At 39.0% G+C, this 18,714-nt stretch overlaps 1 protein-coding gene across 7 annotated transcripts in view; it reads left to right on the forward strand.

Moving 5' to 3' along the window:
• The window catches only part of MAST2 (microtubule associated serine/threonine kinase 2), a 195,115-nt gene that overhangs the window by 131,901 nt on the left and 44,500 nt on the right, over positions 1-18,714 (forward strand). For 3 of the 7 annotated variants that reach the window (XM_074596796.1, XM_074596799.1, XM_074596795.1), the window contains 5 exons: positions 1,721-1,796; positions 4,402-4,422; positions 7,001-7,079; positions 12,402-12,556; positions 13,740-13,805. In XM_074596796.1, coding sequence (XP_074452897.1) covers positions 1,721-1,796; positions 4,402-4,422; positions 7,001-7,079; positions 12,402-12,556; positions 13,740-13,805 — 397 coding nt within the window. The remainder of the gene's footprint in view (positions 1-1,720; positions 1,797-4,401; positions 4,423-7,000; positions 7,080-12,401; positions 12,557-13,739; positions 13,806-18,714) is intronic. The other 4 variants (XM_074596793.1, XM_074596797.1, XM_074596794.1 and 1 more) reach the window with 2 other exon arrangements.

Here is an 18,714-nt window from a genome sequence, read left to right on the forward strand (position 1 = left end):
CTTAACTAACAACACAAAATAAAACGAAGCCAAAGGAAAACAAACCTATTGCCCAAACCCTTTGTTTTTAATTTAGTTTGCTCTTGATAAAGCAGATTGTGGAGTGGTCTGGAAATCACTTACCTCTCTAGTTCGCTCATCGCCCCTTGACACATGTTAGATCAGCCTGGGGCTGCTTTAATCTCAACCAGCTGCTATTTTTCCCCCTGGTGGACTTGTAGACCAGATGGAGTTTGCTGGCCTGTGCCGTGCTGTGGCCATCCTCGTACCCCAAGCGCCATCAGCTTGTTCTCTTTCCTCCTCCCTACCTGCCCAGGCATTCTTGCCAGGTCTGCACACACCTTGCTCGCAAGGAGTCGTGGAGAAATCCTACTGCAGATTTTTGTGAACCATTTGTATAGCCGACGTGTGAGTGAATGTTACCTTCAACTGGGCACAGTGCTTGTATTCCATTTCTGCTCAGCGTAAGAGTTAAGGTGTATGAATAACTTGGGTTGAAATTAATGCAGCTTAATTATAAGCGTCAGTACAAGTGCTGGATGGGACCGTAACCTCACAAGCAGTGCTGCCTTGGGGGCGAGCTGGGCACCCAGTACTTCTCCTGAAACAGAGACCTTTGCAGATGACTCATCACTGATGTTTGTCTTTTCAATATGACTTCTAAAATAAATACATTTTTATATGGGATCTAAATTTGAAAACATTTCTGATGACCACAGTTATGTACCTCGCAGTGTATTGCTTGCCCAGTATCTGTTTAGTTTTCCTGTTCTTATTTTGATGTTATTTTATTGTCTGTGCACAAAGAAATTGCTGTTGGCGTATGCTTACTATGTATAGTTTCTCTTTTGTGCTTGTATTAAGGATCTGAAAGAGCAAACCACTTAAGAATACGCCTGACAGAAAACACACTTGCTGACGCTTCTAATTCATCCATAACTTTCAAAGGCTTCTGCAGTTAGTCTGTAAATGATTTTGGCTTTCAAAAGGGCTTTCTATGAAATAGTTGCTTTTCACTTTGAAATAAAATCCATTGCAATGTACCACTTACCGACCATATGCTTACACATCATAGGACAAAGCCCAGGGAAAGTATTCTTGTGCCAAGTGAAAATTAGGTGTCATTTTTTTCCTCGCTGTGTAAATTCACTGGAACTTTCATTTTCATAGTAGAAGTATGATTTCAGGAAAGTGGTAGTTAGGGTGAATGCTGATAGTTATAGCCTGATCATCTTACATGCGTATAGGCCTTTTATTAGCATGTGCTGTTCCTTTCGTATGTCGTCTTTTTTTTTTTTCCCTCAGTGAATTTTGCATTCAGCCTTGATGTACATTGTGAAGAAATACTTTCTTACTATTCCTGAAACTGTCATCAATGTCATTTCTAACCCAGGTTTTTCATTGAGAAGTGTTAGGAGAAGCTCATATATAGAAATTATTGCAAAGTATTAAGAGACTGTATTATGCATGTGTGATAGATTACTTATCTGAAAGTAAGAAAGAAAATGTACACCTTAAATTATTTTAAAAGGAGGAAAAATACTGATACATCCATATCAGGACATTCAGATGATCAAAGACTCAAATCTCCATATTTTCAATTATTTGTGACTGCAACTTCCAGTTGAAAGTCTTTCTGCACAGTGAAATCTTACTCCGTTTGTTGCAAATGTGAATGAAATGGTTTAGTTTGTTTGTTTGTTTTTATTTTCTCAAACAGGTAGCAGCCCCTTGGACAGTCCCAGGAACTTCTCTCCAAATGCACCTGCTCATTTTTCCTTTGTTCCTGCCCGAAGGTAAGGCAGGATCTGTTTTCTCTGGACTGGCAAGCAAATAATCTATATACTTTTATTTAGAAATGGCCTGTGGGTTAGAAGTTTTTTGATTGTGTTTTACTTTCTCTGACAGTTCCTATTTTATTTTATTTTATTTTATTTTATTTTATTTTATTTTATTTTATTTTATTTTATTTTATTTTATTTTATTTTATTTTATTTTATTTTATTTTATTTTATTTTATTTTATTTTATTCTTTTTTGTTTAGATTTTGGCAGCACTCAGAAATTATTAGGTGCTTTTCGTACCTAGAAGAAGATAAAGTAAATTAAGTAGTCAGTGCTGCCTAGGGAGTAGGCAGCATTTCTCCCAGAAGGATGACATGTAGAGCACGTGATATAACAAATAATTCAGTCATAACGACATTAAACCCAGTTATGATTAGGATAATTGTATCTTAGTTGTAATCCTAGATGCTCTTCTCACCGAATAACTGAGGCGTATTCTAAGTGTACTGATTTTCTTTGCTATGTCTGCACAAAGACGTAAGCATACCTAAAATGAGGTGTGCACAGCTGTGTGTGCATTCATTCGCTGCTTTCTGACTGGTAGCAACTTTTTAGTTTTCTCTGCTGTCTTGGGCATTGGTGTTAGGAGTACATTATTGCTCTAATGAGGAAAATAGCTGATAATTGATATTGCAAGTCCACAAGAACTTCTAGAAGAGCAGCACTGAATGACCCAAATATGAAGCTATCATCTGTCCTGCGGCGAATGCTAGACGAATGCTGTATACCAGACTGGTGGAAAGAAATCTGATACTGTAGTGATGAATTTAGTGTAAGGAATAGGACAGAAAGAATAAAGACAGCTGAGAGAAGCAGACAAATGGTATATTGAACGTCGTATCCCAGCAGGTAGGCAGAAATGGATAATGATATAGAAAGTTAAGTTTTGTGGAGAAATAAAGAACAGGGAAAAAAGAGAAAAAGAGATCCCAAGCAGGGTTTGGGCATAGTAGCAGGATTATTAGATTCAAATGTGGGCAAGATACTTTGGATTTGCTAAACTCTGCCTTGGCTGAAAAAAACCCTGTCTGTGTTGAAATGATCTGAGAACGTGTAATCATCCAGAGAGGAAGGAAGTTTTCTGAGAACGACAGATTTAGCTTGAGGACTAGTTAGAGAAAGAATGGGACTCAAAACTTCAAAGAAGAAGAAAGGGTTAGGATTTGATGAAACAAAGGTACACCCGTTATCTGAACGGCAGGTAAATCCTGGAGTTTTTCTCCATTGAGGTGATCTGCTAGAAGACCTGGTGCCCTTGAGTCCTGTTTGAAGTAGACTTTGGTTTGCAGGTCTTATGTAAGAAAAAACTTCATGATAGTGTGCGAAATGCAACAGACTGGATTTGTATTCTCCTGTTGCCTCAGAAGGAAAAATTAGTGTTTTGCCTGCTGGTAAAAGAATTCAAGTGGACTCACAGCACCCACCTATATTTTTATAGAGGTACCTGAGCCTGATGTGGGTGTATTAAATAAGTTCTGCTGAAGTCAATTGAATTTTTACCAGTTTTCACGGTATCTGGAGTTCTGGACCCTGGAACACAAGAGGAAAATTGCAGCTGAAACCGTTGTTAAAATTTCACATAATATTTCAGCATCAGGTTTCCCCTTGATGTTGCAGTATCATTGCTTTCTAAAATTTCAAGCAGCAAATAAATGTTTTAATAATAAAACTCTGAAGAGTGCTCTTTCATACTTTTCCATTCTTTTAATCTGATTTTTAAAGAAATAGGTGAATAAAGGCTGTCTGTCCTATGGAACACTGGTTCATTTTACAGTATCCATGTTGCTCTCTATAATTTTTCTGTCATTGAAAAGAACACTTAAGCACAGCTTGGTTTAGAAACTTGTTTCTATTTTCTACTTGTATTACACCCTGAATAGCTATGCCAGCAGTACCGGTACGTATTTATTAGATTATCACATAGCGTTATCAGAATAACTTCTGTACGATGGTGTTAAGTAATTGCAAATGTGGTGCTCTGTTACCCCAAAGAAGTGGGATTTCACTGTACCCTTTTGATCGGCGTTGCGTGGGTCTTAAGAGGTGCTTCTGACCTGGTTTCCTCCTGTTGCCATGACAGAAACCATTTGTTGCTGACTTTCTGCCTTTTACCTTTGGTGTAGTTTCTTCTTTTATTATCCTGGTTGGGCATCATTTGTGATTTCCGTTCTTTCATTATAGACCTGCGATGAGCTGATTCTTGGGACAGAGTGGGAATCACATTTGGAAAACTCATTTTATTGTGAAGCCGATTTCACTACAATTTACTGCAAGGTTGTCCTTAGTTTGACTAGTGGTTAATCATAAATCCCTTGCTAGACATCCTTTCAATGATTGTGTCAGTCATAGCCACAAAGTTGGAGTGTTCAGGAATCCTCCTGTCTGAATAAGGAAATGTATGGTTAATTCTGTCCATATTCACTAAAACTGATCTTAGTGGAATACCAGTAACAGAAGGTGAGGGTTGGTTGTTTTTGTTTTTTTTTCTTTCTGAAATCACACATGCATCTTTTACTTCTCCCTCTCTCATTATCGTTGTACAATTTCTTCCGTACAGCCACGGACACAGAGCAGACAGGTACCGTGCATCGTGTTGCTGTTGTCTGTGTACGTGTATGAACTGTGCTTCTGTGCAGCCGAGCCTGCGTCCCTAACAAGTTCCTGCTGTAATAACCCCATTTAGGCATTCAGCTTGTGTTCTTTGGTAATCAAAACAGGAGATCTTGTCAATTTGGCTTAAAGTGATGAACAAGTAGTGGTCTGGAGAAGATGTGTTGTTCTTCTAGCACCTACTTGTTTTGAAATTGACCTACTGTTCATTGAACAGCATTTAGCTGCTGTAAAAATACCTCCTTAATTAACTAATTAAAATGTCATTTTAAAAGCGGAATCTGTTGTTCGCATGTTTTTCTTGTGCTAGCAAAGGGTCTATAATAAGTAAAATAAAAGACCTAAAAATTTCTTTCCAGGTATCTTTTCCTGAAGCAATATTGCATGAGGTTTCTCTAAAAATATGTTTATTAACAAAACACTGAAGTAACTTTGAAATGTTTTGCATAAATGAAGGAGGAATTTCCTTTTAAAGTTTGTTTTTTTTTTTTTTTTTTTCTTCCCATTGTCTTTTGATTGGGAAGATTTCTACTCTTGTCCCACTTCTTTCTGCTAGATTAGAGCTGATCCGCGTTGCCCTGACTGCTGAGCACATTGCTTGCCTAGATTGCATCAGCAGAAAACAGCCCAAGCATGAAGAGGTATCCTGTCATTTTCCAACTGAGACAGACTTTTTTGGTTAACTTTGTCGAAATGAAAATTCCGAAGTCATTTCAATACACAATTTAGGCAACTCGGTTAAAAAGGGATTAGGCTTTCCTTTTGCATTCCTGACTACTGTTGGAGAAGTCAGGGACGTACTGTCTTGCTTTGGGACTAATGGTCCAAACTGAGGTTGAAGCATTGACCTAAATATTTCCCCAGTACCCCTGGATGGATGTCACAAGAAGCTGAATAAAGATCATTGAAGTTCCGTGTTCAGTCGCTGACCGCATCATGCAGCGCCTTTGTAATGCTGACATTTGTTGTTTTTCAGGGTTAAGAAAGGAATTTAATTTCTCTTGGAATTTTTTGACATTGTTCTTTTACATGTAATTGTCTTGCCAAAGAAAACATCACCTGTGGCTGAATGGGGTTTAGCTATAACATACGCATGCAATAGAAATCTGCACTACAGCTTGATTATTTTTTTTTTTTTTTTTAATGCATGAAGCATGAGTCTTCTCAAAAAACTCTCTTGACATAATATTCTTTCAGTGATGCAGAACAGTGGGTTTATTTCCCTCTTGTTCTAAGATAGATGGCAAAGAGAACGGTGTGTATCAGTGCCTGAAAATAAAAGGAACTAGATCTGGAAAAAATATAAACGGGCATTTATGTCTGGGTGTGCAGTGAGCTTTTTTCTGAAGCTGAAGCTTCATGGGTGTGGATAGTGGGATGAGAAATATTACTGTGAAGATGATGACAGCTGAGTTTTTTGATAAGCACTAAGCACTATTTATTTCAGACTTCTGCCAAACATCTGATTTTATAATGCACTTGCGTATGTGTACCCAAAACCCCCGAAATCTTTCCAAAGTAAGTTCAACAGTGAACTGTTCTAATTCAGCTTCACTTTATGACCAGTTACTGATACTCTGCTGTAATAAAACAAGCAAACAAACAAGTGGAGACTGATGTGATGAAGAGACTTCTTTAACATCCATCCCATCATGCAACAAGACACGTTATAGGACACAAAATGCACGTGAGACCGAAATGAAATCAGAGTCAGAAAAAGCGCTGAGACCGAGCTGAATGTAGTCCAGTTTCCATCCTCACTGAGGCGGGTTTTGAGGGAAAAGGAGGCTTTCATGGAGGGCAATACTGATTCTTCTCAAAGCACTTGTACAGATCCTCAGTTTTGATGTCAGTAAAACAAGACCTTTTCTGCAGTGTCTCCAGGATGTTTTGGCTATTTTCCCTGAGGGTCATGTTTCTTTGGCTACAATAACTACTAATATTATATTGACTGGAGGAGAAAGAGACCCTAGGTGGAATTTCCATGATTTCTATCTCTGTATTTTGAATGGACCTCCCGGCTCAGTTCAGATCTGCTGGAGTGGATTTAATTCGCCAGCTGCGTCAGGCGATGCGCTAGGCAGAATGCCTTCTCATTAGGTAAACCATCAAGTCCGCTTTCAGTTGATTCTTGATCTAATATGATCTTTTTTCCTCAATTTGAAACGTTATTTGGCAGGCGAGGAACTGCATCAGTAATAATCCTAGGCATGGCTGTCTTTTTCAGAGAAGTTTGAAATGAGCTGATTTCGTTTGTCTGTTTTAGAAACTCCAACTGGTAATATTTACAAAGTATCTACCTAATGCAGGAATCTGATGCCTATTTACATTATCTTTCCCAAGGTCACTTACTTTTGCTTTTAAAACTTACCCTAGCTGCTTCTTCACAAAGGTAATTATATATGGGATACCTCATTCGTCTGAATAACTTGAGACTTTAGTAGAAATGTGAGGTTAAGAGATTTGAGGGAGGAAAATGCTTATTTCCCCCAAGTATTAGCCCCAACATATCCCTGACAGTAATTTCCCTGGCTTCTTTTCCCCAGAACGGATGGACGCCGCTGGTCCTTGGCCTCCCTTCCTTCATCTGGATATGGAACAAACACTCCCAGTTCAACAGTTTCAGTAAGTGGCACAGACTTTTCCAAGCAATTCAGTTTGTATAAACACACCCTAACAAATCAGCTTCTGAGTCTTTACTAAAATATCTGGTCTTTCTTCATTGTTTTGCTAACATTATTTAATATACTAATTATTTTTAAAATTATTTTAATTATTGGTTCTGCTGCTTTTTTCCTCCATTTCCCAGCTCCTATCATCTTGCACTTTGCCTTTAGCATTGGTGAAATCCCAGTGCAGCGCTTGGCTCGACTGATCAGTTGAGAGGCACAATGTGTCAGAAGTGGCAGGACTCTAAGAGATAGTGCATAATTACCAGCCAGCTCTCCGCCTTTTCGTAACTGGGAAATGAAATTCTTGTCTGCTTTCAAGTTCTTACTATGAAAACCTCATAAAACCTTAGAAAGGAAAATTGATAACCCACATCTGTTACTCAGCTCTAATAATTTGAACCTCCTAATGAAGCTTTTCAGTTCTTACACATGTCATTAGAAAGGCTGGCTGCAGTTTGCTTGAGTTGTGTACTTTCAAAAGGCCAGTACGTCCTTAATGCCAGTAAGGTAGCAGCACCGTGTTAACCCTTACAACTCTCAGATGCTTCGTACAATGAAGCTTATTTTTTAGTTTATGCAAACTAGATGTTGTGGTTATCCACATAACAACCTTGCAAAGCCAAACATAGAAAAACTAGAAAAGCTAAGGCTGCCTGTACAGACAATGTTACACGCTTTGTATATTATGGTGAGTGTCTCCAGCTGTGTGGTCACATATCACTGCCTCTTTCCATAATACTTCTATTGATCATTTTGTTTTACATGTATTATTTAGAGTATGTTCCTAATAATTGTAATACCTGCATTAATTAGGACACTCTTCCACGTTATGCAAATCTTACACCGAATACACTCTCATTGTTTTCCTTGTGAACTCTTCTGTTAAGTTCGTCCATAAACTTACTAGTACCTCTTAAACACAAATTTATCATTGCAGTTCCTTAGGAGGTGAGTGTTAAATTCAGTCTATAGCAAGACAAGAAATTTGGGTCAAAACTTCCCTTTTAGTATAAATTGATATGATTAAAATATGATTTTGCAACATTAATCTCATCTCTATAGCTTCATATGTTCAGACACATTCCCGCAGACTTTAGTTTGCACAATTTCCACAATTTGTTATCTTTTCTCCTTCAAGACAGTTGGTTTTTTTGTTGGTTTTGGGGATTTTTTTGGTCTCCTTAGAAGGCAGGTGACTTGATTTCAGTCTCCTGATGGAGAATTCTTTGTGTGCGTGTGTGTGTACAGATATATGGGCAGGAGCACAGAAAAACATAGAAGATTTCATTACCAACATGAAAAAGATGCCCCTGGTTTCACTGCCAAGCAATATTGTATATTCAAGCACCTGAGAGCAGCTGTTAAAAAGGAGCTCTGCTTTGGCCTTTATAGTCTTAGGTTAAATCTTTATGGGTATAAGCCATGGGTATAAGTCCTCTTCTGGGTGCAAGCTGTGAGAGCACGGAGCAGGTACGGTTGCTTTCTGCATGGATGACATCCAAATAGTTTGATCATTGGTAGTCACTGAGAACTTCCAAGATGCCTGTGAAGGTGACACCCTTGGAGAACAAACAGCCTGCAGTGTGTCAGTCCTTCTTACCTGCAGGTGTGATCAGTAGTTTTTCAAGAGTTTATAGTTTGACCAGCCTTTGGGTGGATGTCCACGGAGAGAGCAAAACTAAAAAAAAAAATCTGTTGGAAGGATCGGTCCTTGCTTTGAAATAGGAACGTGAAAGCTAATTTTAGAAAGTTATCAGCTTTCTGACACGGGAAAGAAAGCATATTTGTCTCGTCATGATCCCAGAAATAGCTAGATCATTTTGATAGACATTTTTCCAGAAAAAAACCCAACAAATCTGAGATAGATGTCACATAGAAAGCATCAGTTTAAATGGTGTGAGTATTGTAAGCAACAGAAAACAGGGCGGTATAATGAAAAGCATGAAGTGATAGTCATATGTAGATCTGAATTCACCTTCCTTCAAGAAATAGTTAGATAAAAACCTGTATTTCCAAGACCACCTTTTTTTTTAATTGGCTGACTCGCATCTCTTGTCCTTTTGCTCATTCGGTGTTAAAACCTCAGAAAGACATTGAAATGGGATGTTTAGTAAGTAGTGATGCAATTCTTGGAGCTATTAAACTTAGCATTACATTTCGAAGCCAATCCTACTTACTACTTGTCTATGACAAGACTATTATTATAGTACTTCATAGATCAGAATTAATTCGAATAGATCTGAGTAACACCTCTGAAGTTGATGAGCAGTATTATTTCTGCATAGACTTTTAGAACTGAAGTCAAGGGGCTTGTCAAAAGGGCACAATGAAATAAAGCTGCAGATGTGAATTTAACAGAATTTTGGGCTTCCATTTGGTGTGGTAAGTCCTCAAGATTACGTTTCTTTGTCAAGCAAGATAGAAGGAAGCCAGAAGACCTTCTTTCTGCTATACGTATCAGTAGGAAATGAAATACCAAGAAGAGCCTCAGTCCTTGTTCTGCTGGCCTGAGTTTCTCTATGGCAGTTAGAGCTGACCTGCACTTCTGTGGTCATAGATCAGCTGCTCAACCAACCAACCAACTGAACAAACCAAGACATTTACCTAGTCTAAGGTCAGTGGAAACATGTAGATTCTGCTTTATGTTTTTGCTTCAAGTGAGGGATGACACTTCTAAAAAATACATGTTTACCCATTTCATACAAGTCACGAAGACCAGATATATATCATCAGACCAACACTGAAAAAGCTTCTTTCAAGTTAGATGAATATAAAACAGTCAGTTGAAGGGACCAATATACAATTATTTTTAAACGTCTAATCTGCTATTCATTTTCTAAATGCAGAGTTAATATATAAGCTACTGTAGTATTAGCTTGATTTTTCTTTACTGGAGAAGAATTAGCTAATTTGGCATCTGTAATTAAGACACCAGAGGATGTTTGTATTAGTCTGCTGCAAATATTGAATACAGTGATGTGATTACTTAAAAATCAATACTTCAGAAATGTTTCACTTTGCTTTTACGCTTTTTCATTGAAAAGTTGTACACGTTAAGGCTGCTAGAGAAGTCCTCGGTAGAGGGAAAGTCCATTTCTCATCACGGTCTTTATCTTCGGGGCTTTCTTTAATTATTCTCTGTAATTACAATTTTTATGATCTGACGGTTTAAAGGAGAGAAAATGGAGGGAGGATTTTGTTGGGTCATCCATGAGTTGACTAGCACTGCTTTGCCAGTGATTTTGCTGTTGGGAGACATAAGGTTTTTAATGCTTTTTCTAGACTGTCAGTTTGATGATTTTTTTTTTTTTCCCCCCTACCTCAGCAACGAGTAACTATGTGCTAACCTTTCTTATTGTGGTAGTTTTAGATTAATTTTGTTTTGAATAAGACATGTGTTTATAATGCCAGAACTTGAGTACCTGCTAATGCAGGTTTGTAGGACAGTGTCTTTAGTACTTCCTACCATATTCCAGGAGTCATGTTTATTCATCATGAACGGGATGCCAACTGACACGTACCTTTTCTTTGAAAAGTGTTGCTGCTTTCTCATAGGCAAGTGCTTCTTCCCACTCCTTGTATTGTGTAAGACACAAAGAAAGACATCAAAGAAAGCTCTGAAAGTCAAACAGGGCTTGCGTAGCTCTGTACTACGGGGAGAGGATCTTTCCTGTATTTGGCATAAGCGGCGTGCACAGCAGAATAGCTGTGGACGAAGGGGCTGTCAAATACCCAGACTCTCCGTCTTGGCTTCAGTGTGGATTAGACCAGTGTGAGCTGATACTCCATCTGGATAATCATCACTGTGCGGACACTGTGCTGGAGATGACTTCCCAACGTGATCCCTGCACCTAGACCTGCCTGAAGGAAAACGTTGGAAGTGGCGGTTTCCTGTTTCAGCCACACTTGGGGAGTTCGTGCATGTCCCAAGGCTTTCAAGGGGGTTCTTTTCTGTAAATACCTCTGCATAGTGCAGAGGGAGTGGATCTGGGGTCTGGAGCCAGTTATGTTTTTATCAAAGAATATGATCTTTACATTTATAAGTTCTCATGTTCACATCTCCATCTCAGGCTTGGCTAGAATTCTCTAGATAAGACTAGGATCTGCAACAATCTGCTAAGTTTTAATTCAGTTCAGGTGTACCTGTTACCTTCTTGATAAATTTGGATGTGCCTGTTTTAGGTGATTTCAGAGTATTTTCTCTTTGCTATCAGCGTTACAAACATGCAGGACTCGGTGAAAAGCCTTGTCAGCATTTGGCTTTCAGCAGCCATGCTTCTTAGCTTTCTTTTCCAAAAACCATCAACAGCAGATAAGTCTAGAACAGCACGCTAGGTGAGTTAAAACTTTGGCCATACAAATTTTATCATTGTTTTTAAAGAGGATTTTAAATTTGTCCTTGCAAATTTTCTTTTATTTTCTTTTGTAAAATGGAAAGGGGCATTGAAAAATCACACAAGAAAAACCACATTTGTTAGTTGACCTACAGCTCTTTCCCCTGGAACATCCAACATTTGATGTTATTAACATTTCCCACAAATATTTATTTTAATCTCAGGTTTCTTGAGGTTCAGGAATTAAAGAGAGTTTCATGTCTATCATTATCACATGATGTGTGTCGTATAAATGCATCGACTTATTTAAAGATGAATAAGCTGTTTAACTCTATAACAAGAAACTCTGTTAATCTTAAAACTCTGCAAAGTCAGCTACTTTAATTTATTATTGCCTACTTGGTTAGAGAAGAAGCCTGATGGCTAAAGGAAGGGAGAAATAAAATCCTGGCTATTTACAACAGCAATTTCCAATGAGAGCCAATAATCAGCAAAAACTCTCACGTCTACACAGCTCCATAGCATTCTGCATGCAAGTGAAACTCCTGAGCTGAGAGAGCATGAGGGAAAGGGAAAGAAAGTTGCTCACCACTCCAGGAACCTCCTTGTCCTTTGCAGAGTAGCGCTGGTACTCACGTACCTTCCTTTCTGTCTCCTGATAGTAAATTACCCGCATGATCAGCTGTAATGATTCCAGAATTGGATGCAATGGTTCCCTAGCCGGCTCCCAAAGTTTTCCTGATCTCACTAGCTCTGTCATTATACGTCAGGGTTGGCTTAGCCTCATGAGAACACTAAAAAGAGGCACCTGGTCTGATAAGTAGCTTTCTTTTCCGCTGGAGTGTGCAGTGTCTGGCAGAATCCGTTCCTCTTCCATTCATTAGCTGACCCCTATGCATGCGTTTAGTGCATTTCTTTTCTGTATTTTTTTCTGTACTCAGTCATCATGCTCATCTCAGGAGAAGCTGCACCAGCTGCCCTTTCAGCCCACGGCAGATGAACTTCATTTCCTGACAAAGCATTTCAGTACTGAGAGCATCACTGACGAGGAAGGGCGCCATTCTCCAGCCTTGAGGCCTCGATCTCGCAGTCTCAGGTGAGCTTCAAGTTGTTTGTTGAATTTGTAAGATGTTGGACACACGTGTTGCATTTCTGCGTATGCTTTCAGATCTAAGAACAGTCTTTTGTGACATGTTTGTGAAATTATTTTAATCAACTTTTAACCCACCTCACCTAATTAGAGGGGACTTTTTTTTTTCACCTTTGACGCTGAGGTTTTGGGTTGCAAAATGGTTAGCATAGCCTGCTTTTGTATAGTCACAATAACTCTGTGAAGACATGATCCACAAATGTCTCGGACTACATCTATAGGATGTAGGTTTCCTTTAGTGAAGTTTCTTCTCAGAATTTTGCTGCATTAATATAAGGAAGTGGTTACAGCCACTGTTAATAACTTTTCCAGCGGTGCTTCTGAAGGGGTATGAAGACCAGAGTAGATGAAGTCAAAACCTTAAATGGAACTGCATCCAAGAGCAATTTTGTAATAGTGCTGCAAACATTTCTCCTGCGTTAGCATTTGAATAGTTTTTACTGTTGCTTCAGAGAACTGGTTGTTCAAAGATAGCTTTCCGGGAGTTATTTCCTTGTGCAGTTGATTTTTCCGTACTTAAAACCAGAAGCAACTGGAACTTCGCTTTTCACAGAATTACAGAATGACTGAGGTTGGAAAGGACCTCTGCAGGTCATCTCATCCAAACCCCTGCTCGAGCAGGTTGCCCAGGTCTGTGTCCAAATGGCTTTTGAATATCTCCAAGGACGGAGATTCAATGAACTCTCTGGGCAATCTGTCTTGCATTCTCTAACAGTTGTGTGGAATGAACCCACCAACATTTTGTATCATGGCAAAAGCCTTAAGTTTTGCTGTGCATTTAGTGCTGGACCAAGTGCATGAATGTCTAGAGATGCATACCTCTAGATGCAGCACCTTGGGAAAGAAAAAGGATTTGTACAAGCAGAGGACAAGAGGTGAAGTCTCCCTTCTGCTTCTCATCTGAGGGTGTCAGATGTGGCTATCGCCTTTAAATTAACGAACAAGATTCAGAAACTCTGCCGCAGGAAATACTGAATCAGTGTGCCCAGCTCAGGAGCTGGCCTGGGGTTTGTAATAGAAGGAAGTGAAACGGGCCAAGATAACAAAAAGAATCCATGGTGAGTATCATGTCATGGCAGAGGTGACCTTCCGTGATTATTTGTAATTATTTGTATGTTCTAAACTTCAGCGCAGGCTGCATGGTAATTGCATATGGATCTCCTAAATGTAGTTACACAGTAATCTACAGGAGCAGGTAAGTTCTATAGGTAGTAGCACACTTAGCCTGTGATCTCTGCAAATTGCCGTGTAGTAAAAGACTAGTTTATATGATTTGTACTAAGTCTCCTCGAATAATAGTCCTACTTCAGTCCTGTTGCTGTCACTATTAACGCTGGCTATTGCTGAGTAGTGTAACTGTAGTAATACTAATTCTTTATAGATGAGACAGCTACTGTAGGTAGACAACACATCACTAAAGTAATTATTGTCCTTTCTAATGGAGACATACTCCTGTTGGCATAATGAAGTATAAAATACTCTTGCTATGGAAGAATGATGTAAATGATAAAACGAAGAGCCCAGTTTTGTTTTTTTTCCTTGTTAATATGGATTATCAGCTTGCTGAGAATTTTACCTCTGTGAGCCAATTTAAAAGTGGAACTATCAGATAGAAGGTTTATAATTTGTGATGAGACTAGATTAATTCAGTATGTCATATAACTATGTGATTAATCTCCTTCCTCTCTTGAATGCTTTCTATAGCTCTCTGTGGTTTTCAGTGTGATAACAGCCAGCCTTATTGGTATGCCAAAGCTTAGAATGAAATAATTTAATTTTTTAAACTTACTGTGCCCGATTTGTTTTTCATTTTGCCTATTGCTAGTACTGTGATGCTGTGTGACTCTAAAGCACCCTTACCACCACCAAGCATTCATGCTGGCCCTCGCACCTCGAAGGAAAATTGATATGTCAGTCCAACCAATTGGAGCGACGTCCGCAGGAGTAAATGCCCTCTTTGACAGAGGGCAGCGTGTCTTTGTAGGCAAGCAAGTACTAAAATCTGTGAAGACCAGACCTTATTCACTGCACAGCTTGCTTATTTATTTGCCCACATGATAGAGTTCACTCACTTGGTGAGAGGATATTTTTACTTACTTAACAAATGAAAAAATAAAATCTGAGCAGTTTATGTGTTGAAAATTAAGCAGGAATTCCCTAAAAATGTAATATTTTCATAAGCATTTAGTGGTCTTGTTTGATCAGCTTTAATGAAAAGCAGATGAACAAAATACATCAGACGTTTTCCTTAATTGGCAGTCACAGTTTTGTAATTTAAAAGATGGTCTGATATTAACGACTGATTGTTAACACGTATTCATTTTTCATCCTTTATGACTGCAGCCTTACATCTGTTTTTATGAGAGAGGAACCGATATTTTGAGATGTCACTGTTAAATGCTGGGGCTGTTGTTTTTGAGGGTCTCTGTAACCCAGGATTTTTCAGAAGTATCAGGTGATCCTTTTATGCTCCTAGATAGCGGAGAGTATTGCCTAGATGTAACTTTTGAAAAAATCTACTTTTTTGACCAGAAATTTACCATTTTCTTGTATCTAGCTGCAAATGTTCTGTTCATACACAGCAGTCTTAGTGATCAAACTGGATGACAAAGTAAGAAAGCATACAGTCGTGGAGGGTAGCGTTGGCTGATGTACACTGACATGTTGGTGGCACCTCTGTTGCTTGAGGTGTTCTGCCAGTGTGGGTTGAAGATACTCATGACTTAATTAATCACGTCCTATTTGAAATCCCCCGAATTTCTACACCAAAGAAATGGGACTGGTTCTTTCCCAGCTGCTTTCCTGTGCAGGAGGGAGGAGGTAGCTTGAGACCAATGGTGGAATCCAGAAGTGTGATGTGCTTATACAACTGGTCGCTAAAGCCAGGAGACTGTTTTCTCATCCATCTCCAATAGATCCAGTACTGACATGCTAAATGAAAGAACGTATTTCCATGTGACCCACCTGTTTTGGGGCTTACAGTGTGTCTTCAGTAGAAGAGAATATTTCTTTATTACCTGAAGAACGAATTCCTAAATATCATCTCTCAACTGTTCTTTTTTTCTTTTTTTGTAATACAACGTTCAAATTCTTCAAGTTATTGACCAACAGAGAGAGACCCAGACTGCATTCACTTAATTTACAGCAACCCTGGGTTTTACCTGAAGGAGGTCTTTTCTCCCAGAAGTAAACTGCACGGAGAGTGTGAATTCTTGCACTAAACTTGGCATCGTTATTCTCAAGTTAGAGAGATGCTGCCCTCCATTCCCAGTTCTTTACTTGTCATCCTTTAGTGGTTGCTAAGCTGGGAATGTGTGGAGAATGTCAGAGATAAAAGTAGAGTTAACTAATAATGACGTCTTCAAGAGCTGCCTTCGTGCATTCACTCAGCCCACCGATCTGCCTGTTTTTCTTGATCTCTTTTTGTATTTCAGGATAATGTTGTCTAGGGAAAAGGGGCTTAAGATTGCAGCAGTGGATTTGTATATAGTTGAAGTAGATGAGATCATCCTTAATCAAATATGCTCCTTCATCTCTTTGCTGGGTGGTGCTTTTGAAATGCAATCCTCCAACCCGACTTTCGACAGGCTGGATCCTGCCATTAAGAATATAGAGGGAGAGCTCCTAGAAAATGCCAGTTTCTAGGCTTCTAGACAAAGAGGCCAGAAAGGCTTCTGACAAAAACATACCTGAGATGGGAACAAAGAATAGGTGGTGTGAAACCACGCCGGTGGCCCACATTTTTCTTAAAAACTGATCCTGCAGGTTGAGGAGCTCTCTCATCTCGCTGCACTTAAGCATCGGCTTTAACCACTTGAGTAATCTTAGTGGTTTCATCACGTTGTGCTGCTGCTTTCAGAAAGTGCCGATGCCACAAGCTGCGGAGGAGCAGGCGGTGCTCCCTGCAGGGCAGGGATTCACGCAGCCATGGATTCAATAGAGATGGATAATGATTTTATATTCTGAAGCATAAGGCATCTTTTTCTTATGAAAATACATTTTAACTACATTACAGATAATGTTGGTCTCTTTGTTTTCTCTCGCAAGACAGTGAGTTCTGTGAATTTGATTTTTAAAAGTTCTTCAAAGTGATCGGTTTTAAATTTATTAACGCTTGGTTTCACTCACTCACTTTATGGTGTTCTATTATAAGGAAAACTAAGTATTCTTATTTGCCCTCTGTACTGCTCATTACTTTAAATTTCTAGTGTTTTCTGTCTAAAGCAGTGCCAGTCTTTGTTGGCCTGCAGAAAAAACCTGAAGTATTGGAAAGAGCTAGTTGCGGCCCCTGTGTAAGTCTGTAGAAAAAACTCATTAGTCCTTACTTTCAAAGAGATTGCGATTGAAATGTATTCCCTTTCCCTGAATGGCCTCTCATATATATACACGTATATAAAATAATTATAATTTATTAATTTATTATTAATATTTATAAATAAAACTCCCACACGCATTCAGAAGAATGTCACTCCTAGTATAAAGAAGGGCTGAAGTGGAAAACAGTTCAGTGATACAAAACCAGTCACAAATAGTATTTGTCCACAGACTAAACATAGCTGAAGCTCAGTGTTTGTAAAAATGAATTAAAAACTCAAAAAGTATGTAAACAAACTCAGAAATGACTTTTCAAACCTCTCAGTGAGATAGACTCTTTACTGTTCTGTTTCACCGCTTGCCTGTTCCATAAGAAGAAGAATTACTGTATATTCTGCTTTGCCTTTCTTCTAGCAGCACTAAAATAACTGACCGGTGTTTGGTTATGATTATGCAGGGAGAAGGATCCTTGAATAAATACATGTTTAATTTTCTATGTTATTTCCTCCATGGTATAGATTGTTGTCATTCTGTGGGAAACTGTATTTCACTGTTGTTGTTCAGTCTGGAGAAAAGAAGGCTCCAAGGAGACCTTATAGTGGCCTACCAGTATCTTAAGGGGGCCTACAAGAAAGTTGGTGAGGGACCTTTTAGGATGTTGGATAACAGTAGGACTAGAGGGAATGGATTAAAACTACAGCTGGGATGATTCAGACTGGACGTTAGGAAGAAGTTCTTCACCATGAGGGTGGTGAGACTCTGGAACAGGTTGCCCAGAGAGGTGGTGGAAGCCCCATCCCTCGAAGTTTTTAAGCCCAGGCTGGATGGGGCTTTGAGCAGCCTGGTGTAGTGGGAGGTGTCCCTGCCCATGGCAGGGGGGTTGGAACTGGATGATCTTTAAGGACCCTTCCAACCCAAACCATTCTGTGATTCTATGATTATTGTGTGCGTTGCATAAATTCAGATTTTAGCAGGTGGATCCTGCTCTGCTGAGCTCAGTTCTCCTTTGCTCATTGTCCCATCCAGAAGCAGGATTAGGCCCCAGGGTCCAATTGTGGTCTGTGTGAAGCACCGAGTCATATTTGCTCTTAAGTTTGATGGACAGAGGTAGATTTGCCATATTTGCTTCTGCTTTAATGTCTCTTTTTTTCATGGGGAGTTTTCTGACTTCTGGTATGAATGTAATTTGTATGAGTGCAAAGATTTATATATTTATTTCTTGGGGGAATAGGAAGGCCTGTGCTCTGCTCACCTTCAGCAGAAGGCTTAACTTAGTTTCTACTTCATACAACTTCAGCTCTCTAGTTTTAAAATTCCTTATTTTGTGTGTCTGGAAATGACAGAACATTAAGGCCTATGGTTTAATTTTCCTGTGGACACTGACTTTGGTGACATGCTGTAAATACATCCTAATTAAACCTTTATGTACAGGGTGAAAGCACAGGGGAGGACAGTGCTTTTAGCTTCTCTGCTTTTTCCTAATAAATATAGCTGTCACAGTGAAGGAAAAATTAGGTATTTATAAACATCTCACTTTTATTTAGTCACAGTTAAACTAAATTTCGTAAGATATAATTTATTACTATAAGTGCTACTCCTTGAAATACCTGGCTATGAGCTGTTTTCACTTTCTAGCATCAGATAAAGACACATGAGTTTTGACAAGTTGAAGCCTAGAAACCTTTGTGGGAGATAGATGTCACTGAAAGTCTACCACCATATCGTTTCATAAAGCAGAGGGAGGGTGAAGAAAGGGAAAAGAGAGTAGTTTTTCATTCTGTTGTTAAGCT

This window comes from Larus michahellis, chromosome 8 (assembly GCF_964199755.1).
Source record: "Larus michahellis chromosome 8, bLarMic1.1, whole genome shotgun sequence".
NCBI classification, from domain to species: Eukaryota; Metazoa; Chordata; class Aves; order Charadriiformes; family Laridae; genus Larus; species Larus michahellis.